The 18317-nt window shown below is 37.5% G+C and overlaps 1 protein-coding gene across 1 annotated transcript; it reads right to left on the bottom strand.

Annotated features, from left to right (window-relative positions):
* Positions 1 to 7846: 7846 nt before the first annotated feature.
* LOC108194448 (F-box protein At3g07870) lies at positions 7847 to 9145 on the bottom strand. The gene has a single exon (XM_017361390.1). It carries the CDS (start codon positions 9143 to 9145, stop codon positions 7847 to 7849), a length of 1299 nt encoding a protein of 432 aa, XP_017216879.1.
* Between the last annotated feature and the right edge of the window lie 9172 nt (positions 9146 to 18317).

Genomic DNA, 18317 nt, shown 5'->3' on the forward strand with positions numbered 1-18317 from the left:
TTTAATTAACTTATACTCGTTGCCTATTGGATCTAACCCGAAGCCAACTTCAACTATTTGTTTTCCAAACTGCCTCGACTTGGAAAGCTTTTTGTATTTTCTAGTAAAAGGTGTTGGAAAATATGGGTATAAGTCCCATATAGGTAAATAATATTTTGAGCATTATGTGTGAGATATGATGATATCTTCTTAATAATGGAAATTATTTATTTCCAGTGGAATTTGGCTCAAATATTATGGCATAAATTAATTTGATTTTGTTTCAGGTTAATTGATATGGTGTATATCTTGGTATATTTAATCTGATTCTGCTTCAGATTATATATGGGATATAATAACTTGCAAATATTTAATTGATTCTGTTTCATATTATTTATGGAATAGTGTGGCGTGCAAGTTTTACACCGATTCCGTAATTAATGATAATTGATTATGGAAAAGAGTAGTGCACAAGTTTCTCTGCACCTATAAATACCCATATAGGTTGGAGAGTTTTGTATCATCAAACACATCCTCCTCTCTCTCTCAATACCACAGCCTAATTCTCTTTGGTGATAGTCTCTTGCTCGATTCAAGCTCGCCGAAGGTGCCGTTCTTGTTAACGACATCGCAATCCGTTTTATCCTGGGAAGCTTTCGTTCCGCACATACGGTGAGGAGGCGAATACGCTTTAAGGAGACAGTTTCGCACTGGACTCGGATTTTCTTCATATCCTTCTGTTTAATCTGTCTCCTTCATTCTTCTTCTGTTTCGCACACACAAACACATATATTGGTTTTTTGCACAGATTGTCTAACAATCTTAAAGCGTATTCTACATCTGTTCTACATCTGTGATTGACTTGGTTTGTTTGCGTGTTGGAAAAACAGACTTAATGGAGAATATTAATGGAGCAATTCCCACGAGCGGTACGGCTGTTGATCCCAACGCACTGGTTAATCCAGATGGGGATCAGACACAGCAGTTGCAGGCTAACCCCAACGCACTGGTTAATCCAGATGAGGGTGTGCCACCTGTTTCTGGGCCTACGCCTGCGGGCTACGGTTCTGGGCCTACGCCTGCGGGCTATGGTTTTGGGCCTGCACCTCTGGGCTATGGTTCTGGGCCTACGCCTCTAGGCTATGGTTCTGCGGGACAGATGACCTTTGGTCAGTTCAGTGTTCCACTCAATCCGGCAGGACATGTTACTCCGCCGGTTGTGACTGCTGTGCATACTGCGCCTGTTGCGCCAGTTGCGCCCTTTGCGCCAGCTATGCCTCATGTGCCTACTGCTCACGCTGAAAGGCCGGAAAAGTTCAACGGAACGAACTTCAAACAGTGGCAGCAGAAGATGTTGTTCTACCTGACCACGCTGAATTTGTCTCGCTATCTAAGAGAAGAGACACCTATGCTCACTGCTGAGAGCGATACGCAGGCGGTGTTTGCTGTTGATGCATGGAAGCACTCCGACTATATCTGTCGGAACTATGTGCTTAATGGTTTGACTGGCCCGCTGTATGATGTGTACAGTTCGAAGGTAACATCTAAGGACTTATGGGAATCACTTGACCGTAAGTATAAAACCGAAGATGCCGGTGCCAAGAAGTGGATTGTTGGACGCTTTCTTGACTACAAGATGGTGGATTCTAAGACTGTTGACAGTCAGGTGCAAGAATTGCAGCTGATTATTCATGAGATGCATGCCGAGCGGATGGGTCTCACGGAATCTTTCCAAGTTGCCGCTGTGATAGAAAAGCTGCCTCCTGGTCGGAAAGATTTCCAGAACTACCTTAAGCATAAGCGAAAGGAGATGACTATGGAGGATCTGATTGTTAGACTTCGCATTGAAGAAAATAACAGGGGATCCGGAAAGAAACCTATTGCCGGTGAAAAGGCAAATATGGTGGAGCATGCACAAAGCTCCAAGTCCAAGAAGACCAGTTCCGGGAAAAGGGATAAACTGGCACCTAAAGGAGGAGTTTCGAAGCCTTCGAAGTTCCAAGGAAAGTGCTTCAACTGTGATAAAGTTGGTCATAGGTCTGCTGACTGCAGGAAGCCTAAGAAGAACAACAAGAAGAAGGAAGCAAATATGGTGGACAGTATCTCAAAGGACATGTCTGACATAGACCTCTGTGCTACGGTCTCTGAGGTGAACCTGGTTGGATCTAATCCGCGAGAATGGTGGATTGACACAGGAGCATCTAGGCATATTTGCTCCGACATGGCGACTTTCTCTAGCCTTGTAGCTTCTGATGCTGGTGAGAAGCTCTACATGGGAAACTCTGCGACTTCTACCATTGAAGGGGAAGGCACGGTGATTCTGAAGATGACCTCTGGGAAGAATCTGACTTTGAAGAATGTACTTTATGTGCCTGATATTCGCAAGAACCTTGTATCTGGTTCTTTGTTGAGTAAACATGGCTTTCGCATTGTAATAGAGTCAGATAAAGTTGTTTTGTCTAAGAGTGGTATGTTTGTAGGCAAGGGCTATGCTAGTGATGGGCTGTTTAAGCTCAATGTAATGTCCGTTAAGGACAATAATGAAATGAAGAATTCTTCTGCTTACTTGCTTGAGTCTCCTAATTTATGGCATGCTAGATTAGGACATGTGAATTATGACACTTTACGAAGATTAAGTGCAAAAGAATACATACCAAAATTGACTATCGATTCAAAACACAAGTGTGAAACTTGTGTTGAGGCAAAATTAACGAGATCATCTTTTAAGCGTGTGGAAAGAAACACCAAGGTGCTAGACCTAATACATAGCGATATATGTGATTTAAAATTCGCTCCAACAAGAGGAGGAAATAAGTATTTTATTACATTCATAGATGATTGTACAAAATACTGCTATGTGTATTTGCTGAAAAGCAAAGATGAAGCTATAGATAAATTTAAAATCTATAAGGAAGAAGTCGAGAGACAACAGACTGAGAAAATCAAAAGGATTCGTAGCGATCGTGGAGGTGAATATGTTGAACCTTTTGGGGAATTCTGTTCACAACATGGTATTATCCATGAGGTCACTGCACCATACTCCCCTCAGTCAAATGGAGTGGCTGAGAGGAAGAATCGCACTCTCAAGGAGATGATGAATGCGATGTTGCTAAGCTCTGGACTTCCGCAATCAATGTGGGGGGAAGCCATCTTAAGCGCAAATAATATTTTAAATATTACGATGCGCAAGAATAAGGATGTGAGTCCTTATGAAATGTGGGAGAAAAAGAAACCGAGTTACAAACACCTGAAAGTGTGGGGGTGCCTTGCTAAGGTACTGATCCCTACACCTAAGAAGGTGAAGATTGGTCCGAAAACCGTGGATTGTATCTTCATCGGATATCCTCCTCGTAGTACAGCATATCGGTTTCTTGTGTATGATTCTAAGAATCCTGAAATTCAAAAGAATACGATCATGGAATCAAGAAATGCCTCATTCTTTGAGACTATATACGTTTCCTTGTAATCCAAGAAACGAGCACCCTACGACGTCTAAACGGACTCATGAATCTGTAGGTGATGAAAATGAGAATGATGAAAGTGAAGACGAAAATGTGGGGGTTGTGAGGAGGAGCAAAAGACAACGAACGGAGAAATCCTTTGGGTCTGACTTCATGACCTATTTACTCGAAGAAGGTGATCCGAAAACCTATAAGGAAGCGGTCACCTCATCTGATGGACCTATGTGGAAAGAGGCCATCAAAAGCGAAATTGATTCTATTCTACAGAATCACACTTGGGAATTAGTGGACTTGCCACCTGGTTGTAAAGCACTAGGCAGCAAATGGGTTTTTAAAAAGAAATTGAAACCTGACGGAACCATTGATAAGTATAAGGCCAGACTTGTAATCAAAGGATACAAGCAGCAGAAAGGCCTTGATTACTTTGATACGTATTCTCCTGTGACGAGAATCACGTCCATAAGGATGATGTTTGCAATCGCTGCGATGCGAAACTTAACAGTACATCAGATGGATGTGAAAACAGCTTTTCTAAATGGGGATATAGATGAGGAAATCTATATGGAACAACCTGAAGGGTTTGTTGTCCCTGGGCAAGGAAGAAAAGTATGTAAATTGGTGAAATCACTATATGACTTGAAGCAAGCGCCTATGAAATGGCATGAGAAATTTGATGAGGTCGTGTTAGCACACAACTTCAAGATCAACGAATGTGATAGCTGTGCCTATTACAAGGATGACGAGAGCGGTTATGTCATGATGACATTGTATGTGGATGATCTACTTATTGCCGGAAGCAATGATAAAGTGATCAAATCCACAAAGGACATGTTAAAATCAAGATTTGACATGAAAGACATGGGACTGGCAAATGTAATTCTAGGAATCCAAATTTCTAGAACATCAGAGGGTCTCGCACTAAGTCAACCTCATTACGTTGACAAGATCCTTGAGAGGTTTCTTAAGGATGATACTGAGAAAGCTAGGACACCTGTGGATATGACTTTACATCTATCCAAGAATAAAGGTGAGGGGGTCTCTCAGTTGGAGTACTCTAGGATAATTGGAAGTCTGATGTACTTAATGAGTTGTACAAGACCAGACATTGCGTACTCAATTAGCAAGTTGAGTAGGTTCACGAGTAATCCTGGAGATGATCACTGGAAAGCGATCATAAGGGTACTAAGGTACCTAAGGGGAACTCGAGACTATGGATTGCACTATGGCAGATACCCAGCAGTATTAGAAGGATATACTGACGCAAACTGGATATCTAGCAAGAAGGCACTAAAGTCTACGAGTGGCTACGTGTTTACACTAGCTGGAGCAGCAATATCATGGAAATCCTCCAAGCAAACGGTTATAACTCATTCCACAATGGAAGCTGAGTTTGTGGCTTTAGATAAATGCGCTGGGGAGGCTGAATATCTACGCCAATTTCTGGAGGATATTCCAAGATGGCCAAGGCCTGTGACTGCAATAGGGATACACTGTGATAGTCAATCCGCTATTGGCAGAGCACAGAGCACAATGTATAATGGGAAGTCCCGTCATATACGACGACGACATAGTTCCATTAGACAATTAATCTCAACCGGAATTATCACTATTGACTATATACCGTCAAAGGATAATATTGCGGATCCGCTAACCAAAGGGTTACCAAGAGAAGTGGTTGAGAGATCATCGAGAGGAATGGGTCTTAAGCCTATCGCTTAACGGCATCATGGTGGACACCCAACCATTGCTGACTGGAGATCCCAAGAACTTGGTTCAATGGGACAACTAAATCATGATGACCAAATCACTGTGGGGGTAACCCCTGGCCTGTTCCTATGATGAAGAAACAGTGAGACCCGTAAGGTACGAGGATAAGCCTTGAGCTTTTAATGATCTTTGGTGAATACATGGAGTGGTACACGCATGGAATTCAGTTGAGTAAACGCGGGTTACTTTATAAGATAAAGATCACCTATGCAGGAGAGAAGTGGGGCCGCTTCAAAGGAGAATTGCGAGGCACAATTCTTTAGAAACTCCCGCAGAACCAGGACGATGTTCCATGGCCAAAATGGACATACTCATGAGAGCTGAACGAGTCAGAAAGGGTATAGTGATAAGTATATCATCGTTTACACAAACGGTCGAACAGTTCAAGGACAAGCACGTCCACTGTCTACCAGTAAAGTCGGTATACTTACTCAAGCGAAGGTTCAAAGAGCATTCTCTACCTGTCGTATGCTATATCTGATCGAAGAAAACTATCACCAAGTCAAACCTTGTGTCTGTCTGTCTATCTGTCTGTCTGTCTGGTGTGTGCTACTACTAAGATCACCAATCTCACCCATGTGGGGGATTGTTGGAAAATATGGGTATAAGTCCCATATAGGTAAATAATATTTTGAGCATTATGTGTGAGATATGATGATATCTTCTTAATAATGGAAATTATTTATTTCCAGTGGAATTTGGCTCAAATATTATGGCATAAATTAATTTGATTTTGTTTCAGGTTAATTGATATGGTGTATATCTTGGTATATTTAATCTGATTCTGCTTCAGATTATATATGGGATATAATAACTTGCAAATATTTAATTGATTCTGTTTCATATTATTTATGGAATAGTGTGGCGTGCAAGTTTTACACCGATTCCGTAATTAATGATAATTGATTATGGAAAAGAGTAGTGCACAAGTTTCTCTGCACCTATAAATACCCATATAGGTTGGAGAGTTTTGTATCATCAAACACATCCTCCTCTCTCTCTCAATACCACAGCCTAATTCTCTTTGGTGATAGTCTCTTGCTCGATTCAAGCTCGCCGAAGGTGCCGTTCTTGTTAACGACATCGCAATCCGTTTTATCCTGGGAAGCTTTCGTTCCGCACATACGGTGAGGAGGCGAATACGCTTTAAGGAGACAGTTTCGCACTGGACTCGGATTTTCTTCATATCCTTCTGTTTAATCTGTCTCCTTCATTCTTCTTCTGTTTCGCACACACAAACACATATATTGGTTTTTTGCACAGATTGTCTAACAAAAGGATTGTATATGTAATAAGGGTCTTCGCAGAATTCATTTGAGATGCATAACAAACCATTACATGAATCTAGTACATGGATCCTATCAGGCAATGATCTATAAAAAGGAATATTTATTTCAGATACTCTCTCATTGTCACAAAGCTGATCAGCTAGCTCCACAAAATAAAGCTGGTTTCCCGCAGGATCTAAGCAGTGAAACATTAGGCTGGGATTCTTCTTTCCTATTCGGAAAAGATGCAAATTAAAAAGACTCACCTCAATTGATAACTGGCGCCAGGCTCGTGACACATTGCTGGCCTGGACCAGAGAAGACACTGGTAGCCTCGCAAGTATGTCTTGGGAGACTTCAATTGGTAGAATTTTTATCGCTTTTCTGTCGTGATCATCATCTGCCTTCAAAATTTTTCTCCCATTAGTACCCGAGTCCATGTAGAAAAACCAGGCAGCCAATTTATTACAATGCTTAAAATAGAAAAAACTCGATTAGATACTATATAGGCAAGATTAAAGGGATCAGGCGGAGACAACAAGAAACTAAGGAAGTTAACAGATTACTGGATCCAACCTGCAATTGTTATTCTTATCCTACATCCATTCCAGCGGAGATTAAAATATTATGATAATGTTTAGGGAGACAAGCTGATATTCTCTTATTTGTCAGGCGGATAAAACAGAGTACTCTGTAAAATATGCACCAATGCGTCGTTACTTTCAGGACTTCTTGTTCATCTGCGCAGTAATTCAGGATTATATAAGGTAACTAGATTTGAAATAGTTCAAGTAGATAGGAGTATAAGCAGACAAACAGTAACTGATGTTTCTATATAGCCATGCAAACCAAAAATATGTCTCTTTCTAGCAGATATAGATATGAAAATAAATATTTACTTGTCAGCTTAAGGGGTTACTTAAAGTTTAAAATTTGTGTGCACTCGTTTGTACTCGAATCCTCCATTTTTTTACTAACAAGAACGACGAAAATCCACTAGACTGCAATGTTAGGATAACTGAATTATTTTCTCTGTAAGGTACTGAATCCAGTACACAGACATAAAATTTGTACACCAAAGTACAGAACCATGTCAAGAATACAATGGATTTTAAAGATAAACATTATGCAGATTTAAATGAAGGACGGAGATTAGAATATTAGATGATAACTAACCAATTAACACTATCAAAGACAGATACAAGAAAAAATGCTGCTGTATTATCTGCAAGATCTATGTTATTTGTTATTTAATAGTTTATCTGGCTTATTTGTTATCACCGTCTTGAATAACTTAGGTTACATCTGGTCTGGTCTCACGTATGCACTTCAAGTTTCAAGACTTCGATTTTCTGCAGTAGTACTCTGTTGTTACTCGATCCAATTAAGGCTACCAACGTGCACAACTGTGTTAAACCTTGTAGGCAGTCCCTGTAACTTCAGGTCTGTTATTTCTCCATTCTGTGGATCGTATGAAGCTAGTTTCCCATCTTTGTACTCTAGCAGAACATCCCCGTTCTTCAGAAAACACAGAGCTCGAACTGCATAACCATGCAACACTCTAGTAGCCCAGATCCCATGCACATAGAAAAAAGTAACATTTGGTGATGGCTGCACACCAACATCAATATTCCGCGGGCTTGCTTCAATAACAAACTCTTTGATCCAAGATTCTTGTACATTATACTCTTTCATTATCCACATTTCCACTTTGCCATCATTGCTATAAACTGCTGCTGAAAGACACCCTCCAAGAGCCAACAATAGATAATTATGCTTATTAAGGCTACCACAAGCAGGTTTTTTGACCACTTGAAATTCTTCATCAGATAGATTAAACGAAATTATTCTAGGGACACAATTGATGTCAATATAGCCATACTGTGCCTCTGATCCCATCAACCAGTACAGCCTTCCATTCAGACAAAAGATATCATGTGGTGATCCAAAATGTCCGGTAGAATGTCGTCTGGAGTGCCAAGGTATGCTTCCGATGCTTCTCCATGAGTTGCTAACAATATCACATACTTGAACTTCTGAGTGAGGATAAGAAGGAAATCCACATGTAAAGACATTCTGGGATAAAAGTCCAGTGCATGGATCATCATAGTAAACCATCTTAATTAATTTGTACTCGTTATTAATTGGATCTAAACCAAAGCCAACCTCAACTGTTTGTTTCTGAAACTGCTTTGATTTGGAAAGCTTTTTGTATCTGCCAGTAAAAGGATTGTAAATGTAAAAAGGATCGCGGCAAAATTCATCTGAGATGCATACCAAGCCATTACAGGAATCTAGTATATGAACCTTATCAGGCATTACTGTACGAAAAGGTATGTCAACTTCATACACTGTCTTATTGTCACAAATTGGATCAGACAACTCCACAAAATGAAGCTTATTTACTGTGGAATCTAAGCAGTGAAAAATGAGGCTGGGATTCTTCTTGCCTATTCGGGTCAGGTGCATATTAAGAAGACTCACCTCATGTGATAACTGGCGCAAGGCTCGTGACACATATCTGCATTGAACTAAATGCAGCACAGGTAGGCTTGCAAGTATCTTATGAGAGATTTCAACAGGTAGATTTTCGATCCCTTTTCTTGGTTCTCTTGGTGCATGACGTTCATCCGGCTCTGAAAAGCTTATTGCAATAGTACTTGTGTCCATGTAGAGAAACCAGACAGCCAAATTACTCGGGCTTCAAGGAGGAAAAAACTCTGCGGAAAATATATAGGCAATGAGATGAGAGGGACTAGACAGAGACAACTAGAAAAACTAGTTGAGTAAATATATTGCTGGATTCAACATGTATTGTTATCATCATCTTTGTGGAGATTTTATCTATGTATACATTTTTCATTTGTTAAATTTGCCAAATCCGTATGTCGTTCCCTCTTTGGAATTGTCGGAAAGCAATTCTGACATTCTCTTGGTTGAACACAAAGTGATCTTCAAGTGCAATTTTTAGAAGTATGAATAAAATTTAAAAACTATACATATTTTCAGAGCAAGTTTTGTTTGATTTAATATAAAAAGGTTTTCTCTTTTCCCTGCAGCACAACTACTAGATTCTTGTTTATTTAAAAATTATTTACAATATATGTGTGAAGTGTGAAATTTGCTTTCTTGCTGGTCGTGCAACTGCTTCCTCTGCTCTGGCTTTATCGACGAATTAATTGCAGAAATAGTTACTTGATGGCTGTGATTTTCAGGTGGTAATGTGGTATATGAACTTATGTGCAGCTTCTTCATCAATAATCTGCATAAGTTGTATAAATATTTCTGCAGCTTCTTCACACAAAAAAAACACTGTTTACTTCTGACGTCGAGACTCAAGATCTCAGCTGGCAAGTTTTTAGACCTATGGATTTTATATCAAGCTTCACTGTCACTGACTCAGTCATGATTCTTAAAACGCCGGAAGATATTTACGAACCAATAAGTAATAAAATTTGTTGAAAAATGAATGCTATTTGTTAACTCACAAGAGCATCTTTCAATAATTTTTTCAAATAAGGTCTTAATCATATATTTAAAGAAGATATGAAAAACTAGTGTTTCAATAAACTCTTATTCACTCTTTAAACATTTAAAAGAGCTTCTCTCTCCTCTTTTTAAAAATATCTAGGTACTATTAACTTGTTATCATTGATTATATAACTCACTCCCCTCCAGTTATATTCACCTCTCTCAAATTCTCAAACTCTGTCTCTAACTTCTTCCTCAAATAATAATAAGATATAAACCGAGAATAAGTATAAAGAGTTGGAGTAGTGCTAGGTGCACATAATTGTGTACAGAAAATTTGTACATAATGATGTGGCAAGTGATGTGGTGGGTTTTAATTGGGGTGGTTGGTGTAAATGCAGGGGGGCCATCTAATTAAAATCCGCCACATGTCATTATGTACATGTTTTTGTACACAATTATGTGCACCAAGCATTTTCCAAAGAGTTGTGTCGAATTATGACCATATCCACCGTATTAACTTACTGGAAATCATATATGATAGGATATAATCCGGATAGAGTTGGACTCGGGTCCTTCGAAAGGACTTCTACCCCGGGTAGCCACCGGCCCTGCCAGACAATCCCGAGCTTATCAGGATGACCCAACCCGTACAGGATTTCTTACCCGGGTACAGTAAAACCTACTACTTGCCCAGGTGCACATGTACCAGCCGACACTCGCTGCACAAGGCACAGAACTGACACAATGAAGACAAAAACACAACGGTCAACTACTGGCGATAGAGACAAGCCAAGGAACATTCCAAAACACTACTCCTACGCTGACACCTGGACACGTATAGGGGATCAAACCCCTATACGTGTAGGACCAGGATCCAGGTACGCACCCTTGAACCCTAATCCTTGGCCTATAAATAGGCCAAGAATCAAGAGTTTAAGGGTAACTTCACTCTCTACATTCATTCTTTGCACACACTCCAGCACTCAGTTTAAATATAAACACATACAGCCACCATACAACCATCATACAGCCACCATACGCCACCTTCACCCACCACATATAGATAGCTTATTTCCCGTTTATATATTCCAATACCTGCACTCATTCTCACGCCGGAGGCGCCGCGGGGCTCAAACCCCCCTCCGGTGTTGTTTTGCAGACACCCATCCAGCAGCTACACCGCAAGACACCAGTGCACGGCGGAGGAGCTACCGGAACGGGATCTGGAGTTATCAATATATTATATCAATCTTTCATAAAATGATTTAGGAGTACATGGGAGATGGTCTAAGTTATGTTGTAAAAACGATACCACTTCAGCTTAACTTCCTCCTCCTTGCCCGGGCCACATTTCAAACTTCAGCTTCCACACTTTCTTAAGTAGGCAATAGTTACAAAGCGAATTTCTTGAGTTTCTTGCGTTTTCCCTTTGTAGAAAAGTTCTGCATGGACTCCATTCCTCGAACACGGAATAAACTAGGCGTATAACTACGGCACTGTGCGTCAAACCCTCTTAAGAAAGTTCTAGTGCAAGTTGTCCCGGCAATACTCTTAGTTTCTTTGGTTTTAGGATCATAGAAAGTCAATGGGCCTGAATCTCCCCGAATCAATACTTGACCACCATTTCTAAAAGCCTGCAACAGCCTTTGATTGGAGTCAAAATACACCGGTCCTATGCTGTACATCTTACTCCAAACACCACTACCAGATTCCTCGTCGTCCAAAGAATACACATCCACCATAGTCTCTCCACGTTCTACTAATTTATATGCTATCCCAACAAGACGATCCTTGATGTTGGTTATTGTGAAATTGCTTACACGAAATTTTAGGGAATTGATATCAGGAAGCTTCCTGAACTCATTGATTTCAGGCACAAACTTGAACGTAAAGAAGAACTTACGTTTGCGCTTATGTCCAGGAAAAGTCAAGGATTTAGAATAACTCTAGTAAGGGGTTCCCTTGACAATGGTAGACGGACCTGGCGGTGACACCCACAAACAATCATATAGTCGGCGGAACATGAGATTTTGAGGGATAGACAAACAAGTCCAAATAGCCGAATTTGTTGAGTAAACACAAATTTGTCTAGGAGATATTTTTGGATCATAGCAGATCATGAAGACCTTGTAATCGTTCTGCACATGATCCCAACAAAATCCTCCGACATAGTGACCAAATTCATTCTCAAGATGAAGATGACGTGGGGGAAAATCAAACAACTTAACATGTCCAGTAGCCGGATTCCATAAACAAAATCTACTTCCCCGCTTAGAAGCCATTGCAATTAAACCATTAATTGACCCGATCAAGGTGTCGGTGTCAAAAGCGCAAGGCACTTCAACGACATGAATTGAATCGGTGTGGGAGAGAATGTCCACTCCGTCGTTAAAACCATCCCGCTTGACTATAATGCGATCTTTTTCTTTAGTAATGTGCGAATTTACGAAAGCAGGTGTGGAGAAAAGAGAGTTCCATGACTTACAAACGAGGCGACATCGAAGAATGTATTTTTCTGGTAGTCGGGGGAGTATTTCTGTATGGATTAAATCTTCTGGCAGTGTCGCATTCTTTTGTTCAGATACTCTCTTCTTTTTTCTCGCCATGCATGACAGAATCTGCTGCAACGGCTTATCTTCATCCAGATCATCTGATGATTCTGCAGCAGTTTGGCTGATTTTTGATCGTCTTTTATAAGGTGTTTTAGGTTTCCCTGATGTTGATGCCATATGTGCCTACTAAAGAGACTTGAGAAACTTATTTGAGAAAAGTTTGGAACCCTAGTTTTGGAGTTTATGATCCAATCTCACCCGTGACATTCCTAGCTAAATATCATCTTATAAGTTTGACTACTCCAACTCATAAGTCCGTTCAGCTTGGAGAAAAAATCAAAACTGCACATTTAATATAATTACTCTTCACTTTTTATGATTAAAAATATTAAATTTAAATTTTAATTCACAAAACAATTCAAAAACAATAATTCTAATTATAAGATCAATGTACTTAAAAATATGTGTCAAAAAATCAAATACCATTTATTTGATAGTGTAATTCACAAGTACTTTATTATATATAATAATTACTACATTTATTTATATATTTTATTTATTCAATTCTTTGAAATAAAGTTTCAATGATATTAAAGCTTTGTCCATCTATCTATCTATTATATCAATAATGTTGCGGACTTTGATGAGCCTAAAAAATAGTGTGAAAGTATAATATTACCCTCATTTAATGGATTAAATTAAAGTGTTGCTAAATGCAGTAAAATTTTACTTAGCCCAGTAATCAGCAATTACCTTTTTCACCTTTTAGTGTTATAAAGGTCATGAAATATAATGATCTAATTTTAAGTGCCCTGTGAATTTTATAGAACATGTCACAATACTATTAACACCTTGGAGGTGATGAGAGTCCCGTCCCATCTCCTTTCACTACAGGAAAAGCGGTCATTTTCGATCGTCAAATTCTAATCGAAAATGACTTATTTCGAACGTAAATGATCGAAAATAGTCATTTTTGACCAGGAAGTATTCGGTCGAATTTAAGCTGGTCGAAACAACTTCTGGTCGAATAAATTTAAATTCGACAGCTATTTTGACCGTCCTTTTCCACTTAAAATTTGTTTTCGATGAAAATTTGAACTTCACGCTCAAGTTTTTTTTAAAATCTGAAAAATTGAGTTTCCCGCCATATATAATATTTTTGACCGATAAAGGTTGAAGTTAGCTATTGGACTACTGGAGTTTCCCGCATTTTGAAAGCATCATCAATGGGTTCTTTTTTCTCTTTAGGTGATATACTTTCATCAACTTGTCGGCTCTTTGTTTTTAAGACCGTATACTATGATGATTTCCCCTTTTAAAAATATTTGATGCATAATACACTTGATGAGCTTGACTAGCCAACACAAATATATCTTCGGCGTTTAGTTTTGACTTGACATCCACTGTGGTGATCCGATGTCTAATAAATTTGACATGTCTCGTATCATCAAACTAATGACATTTGAAGACGATTACTTGTTGTCCCTTACGATAGCGGAGTTTTAAGATTTCTTCTGTTTTGTTTAGATTTCAGGAGTTGGGTTTGTTTTGAAGTACTGCCTTTACGTCGAGTGTTTTGCTGCTGCTCTGTTACCTATTTCTTGAGTCAGTTCGCACCATCGAGTCACCTGTTATCAAGTTTCGAGTTGCTGGGTAGAGTAGCAGCTCGTTTCTTTCCATCATCGAGTCGAGTTTGTATGTCTAGGTTCAGTTGCGTGTTGATTTCAGTGCGTTTTTCTTCGTTTGTTGTCGAGTCGACGATGGCCTGAGTTTTGAGTCAAATTATTGTCTGAGTTTGCTGCTTTGTTTTGGTAGCTGAGCTGTTTGAATGTTTCGTCCGTAGTTGCAGAGTTTTGTTTAGCTGATGTGTCGAGTCCTTCTTTCGTTTCCGAGTTGTTTTCTCCGAGTTCGTTTCCGATTCTATTTTACCAAGTTGTGTAGTTCTTACTGAGTTGCTTGTGTGTATGTTCTTGTTCGAGTCATCTTTGCGTTGTAACTGAGTTGCTGGGTAATCTGGTGGCCACTGAGTTTGTATGTTACGTCTGTCTTTAGTTTCCTTTGTTTTTTGATTTTAATTTTGTTTTCGTGTACGAGTTCAAGATATGGTCTTAATCGAGTCTAGCCCATGAGTATTGAGTTTTTTGTTTTGGTTGTTTTCTTTTGTAAAACAGAATAGTTGTTTTCTGGATTTTAAGCTTTTTCCTTTTGTTATTTTCAAGTTTAAGTTTATAATCTAGTTTTGTGTTAATTAAAGTTAATTAGATTAGTCTCAATTTAATTTTATAATAAGCACAATTAGTTTTTAAAACAAACCCTCTTCAAATAATTATTCTATTCCGCCTAGATTAAAATTAAGGTTAGCGAAAATGAAATAAATAATCTCTATGGACAAATTTTAAAATACTAAAATGATATCGTGCGCTTTCGATTTAAAATCATATATTTGCTTCAATCTCTTCAATCCTGGCAGTTATGATGTTTAATGCCACTTGCTCCAAGGCATTCTCAGGATGTGTGCAAAAGGTGTCTTTTAACCACTATGTGAACAACATTTTTGGTGAAGAAAAATCACTTGTTTATGCATTGCTCAACTAGTATACATATAATATTTGGATGAATTAATATCAAGACATATTTAGGTTTGCTAAAAAACATACATTATAAAACTTTTATCATGTGTTTATAATTATACCCAAAAAATAGGAAAAGAAAATCATTCCGATATTTATAACTTTGTAATTTAGTCATCTAATAAAGTCTTTCTGATAAACTTAAATTAACACATTTTATATTAAGAATATCATTAAATAAAAAAACAAGGGCATAAATTATAATTTTTTTTATTTTTATCTAATGATATTTTGAATGTACAATGGGTCAGTTTAAGTTTAGAGAAGGTCTTTCTTATATGACTATAATATAAAGTTAGATATATCACAATGATTTTGTTTTCGTGTTTTTTGGATATGATTATAAACACATGCGAAATGTTTATGATTTATGTTTTCAAGCAGACCTAAATCTATCTTGATATTACTTCCAGAGTCGGATCCTGATAAGGGAAGGGGATCAGTCGACCGCCCTAAAACTTTTATCCTTAATTTTACATAATTACATAATATCGTGCAACGGTAAAAAATTACATAATTGTAATATTAAATTTTTGTTTTCTATTTTATCATTTTGGTATCCACTATATTAATCCAAGTAAACATGAATATTAAATTTTTTTTCCTGTATTTATTTCAATTAATTATCATTACAAAATATTGTATACGATTTTCCCATATATTTTTTTCCCTCTGTTTATTTTATTTCGGAGCTGGATCCGTCACTGATTACTTCATCTAAATATTATGTGTGTTCTAGTTGAGCAATGCATAAACAAGTAATTTTTTGTCACACGGATAATGTTCACATGGTGGTTCATAGGCACCTTTTGCACTTTCACCCAAATTTATTTTATATAATGATTAAGTCATACATTTTGCATATTTGACGTAAAATATATAAATGAGAGAGATATAGTTCTCATTCACCACAACATACCAAACACGATATCACAACGGCCAATACATCATTCTTAGTTTTGTTATGTTTAGCCGATGCATACATTAAACTAATAAGAGGAGTTACATTAAAACTTGTTCATCCGTCTCTCACCTTCCCTCCCTTCCCATAAATCTTATAACGTCCTAAATTTCTTAGGAAAAAATGATGAACACGTCATGAAATGGATTGCTACTTTACAACAACAAGAAAGCATTGATATTCAACTGATAACACCCACTTCTGGAATAAAACATCTTTTTTTGTTAATTTATTCATAAGAGAACCGTCTGTGACACAATATCTGACCATGGACACCGGTAGTCATCTTACATGGGTCATTAAAGATTCCCTCAGACGAGAATTCAATTATTCATCATATATATTTTTTAAAACTTTAAGCGTCGGTTGATTATATGACTGATGCTGAATATACAAGCATTTAAGCAACGACATTTTCAACAACCGACACTATGGAACATAGGTTTTGGGCGACAGTTTGCTGCAACCGATGCCACAAACAGACACTTAATGCCACGACATTTTAGCAAACTGACGCTAGAAAAATACTACTCCCTTTGTCCCATAATTCTTGGCTTGTATGACTTTTGATGGTTAAATTGACCAAACTTTGACCACAAACTACATATGTAATATGATTAAGAACAATCATAAAAATTATATCATTAAAAAATATATACTTTACGTACTTTATTATGCATATTTTATATTTTTAAAATTACAAGAGAATTACATGTAATTTGTAGTCAAAGCGGTCAATTTGACCATAAAAAGTCAAACAAGCCAAGAATTATGGGACGGAGGGAGTACTTTATGCGATGACATTTGAAAAAACCGACGCTTTGACACAAAGTTAAGGCGTCGGTTAATTAACCTTTTGCGTCGGTTATTTCAGTGACACAAAAATAGTTTAAGCATTGCCTGATTGACCGACGCTATAGGCCAATACCTATAGCGTCCCCTTCATGTACTAGTAACTGACGCCTTAGGCCTTTTTGACCAACGTTAAAAGTACAATATGCACTGATGTCTATACTAACTCCAAAAACTATAAACATCCACATATCCAAATCGATCAATTCCAAAAGCAAACTTAAAAACATGTAAACATATAAAATGATTCAATTTATGTACATCTGGAAGAATTCACCACTTGTATCATATCAAAACTACTAGCTAGTTTAAGTTGTAGAAAATTAAGGGACTATTTCAAAATATCCAAAATCTCTCAATTCTATTGTACAACTAATTTAGTATAATATTAGGAAAATTATCAAAACTAGCATCACTCAAACATATACATTTAGGGTCTGTTTGGGAGTGCTGTTAAGAATTGTTGTGCTTTCAGAAAAAGTGCTGGTAAAGAAAGTGTTGTTGTAGAAATCAGATAACTATTTGGTAATTTTTTTGATATTTGCTAATTTTGAGTTATAATATAAAAAAAAAAAAATTTTTGGTGAGTTTTGATAGTGAAATTTGTAACAGCTTCCTGCAAAAGCTGAACGTAGCTTTTTCTAAAAGCATGTGAGGACCTGCTTTATCTAAAAGTAGCTTTTCAGCTAAAAGCTGTTTTTAGATTCACCAAACAGTTTTCACCCGCTTTTCAGCAAAAAGCCATTGTTGCTGTCTGCAACAGCAACCCGAAACAGTACCTTAGTATAGTACCATAAAATGAAAAGAATGGTGAAGGTGGGCTTACCTTGAATCTTAAGATTTGATGATCAATTCATTTAAGTTCAAGATTCCTTACTTCAAGAAAGTCTTTGAAAGACTTCTAATTCGGAAGAACAACTCAATCCTCCTAATAAAAACAATCTTCATTGATCCTTTTGGAATATGAAGTACAAGAATATGCGAACAAAGCAAAAGAGTGAGTCTTCTAAACAAAGAAGAAGAGTGAGTTGTACAACATACAAAAGAAACGAGTAGTGCTGAAAACGTGTTTTATAATAATAAATGTAGAAAAAAAATTGAAGGAGTTAGACAAGAGAAAAAGAAAGAGAGAATATTTTATTATTCATCTCAGGTATTTTAAAAATTTATACAAATGACTTTATATAGGCCATCAAATATAAGTTACAAGTAATGTGAAAAGTTAAAAGTCATACACATTATTAAGAAGTAAACAAAAGATCAAAAGTTTTGGGATAAACCAAAATTCATTCACATATTCATCTCATAACATTAATGAAGATTACTTCCATATATCTAGTCAAGCATGACCAGTTGAGATTTTTTTAAAATAA

Source organism: Daucus carota, chromosome 7 (genome assembly GCF_001625215.2).
Source record: "Daucus carota subsp. sativus chromosome 7, DH1 v3.0, whole genome shotgun sequence".
NCBI lineage: Eukaryota > Viridiplantae > Streptophyta > Magnoliopsida > Apiales > Apiaceae > Daucus > Daucus carota.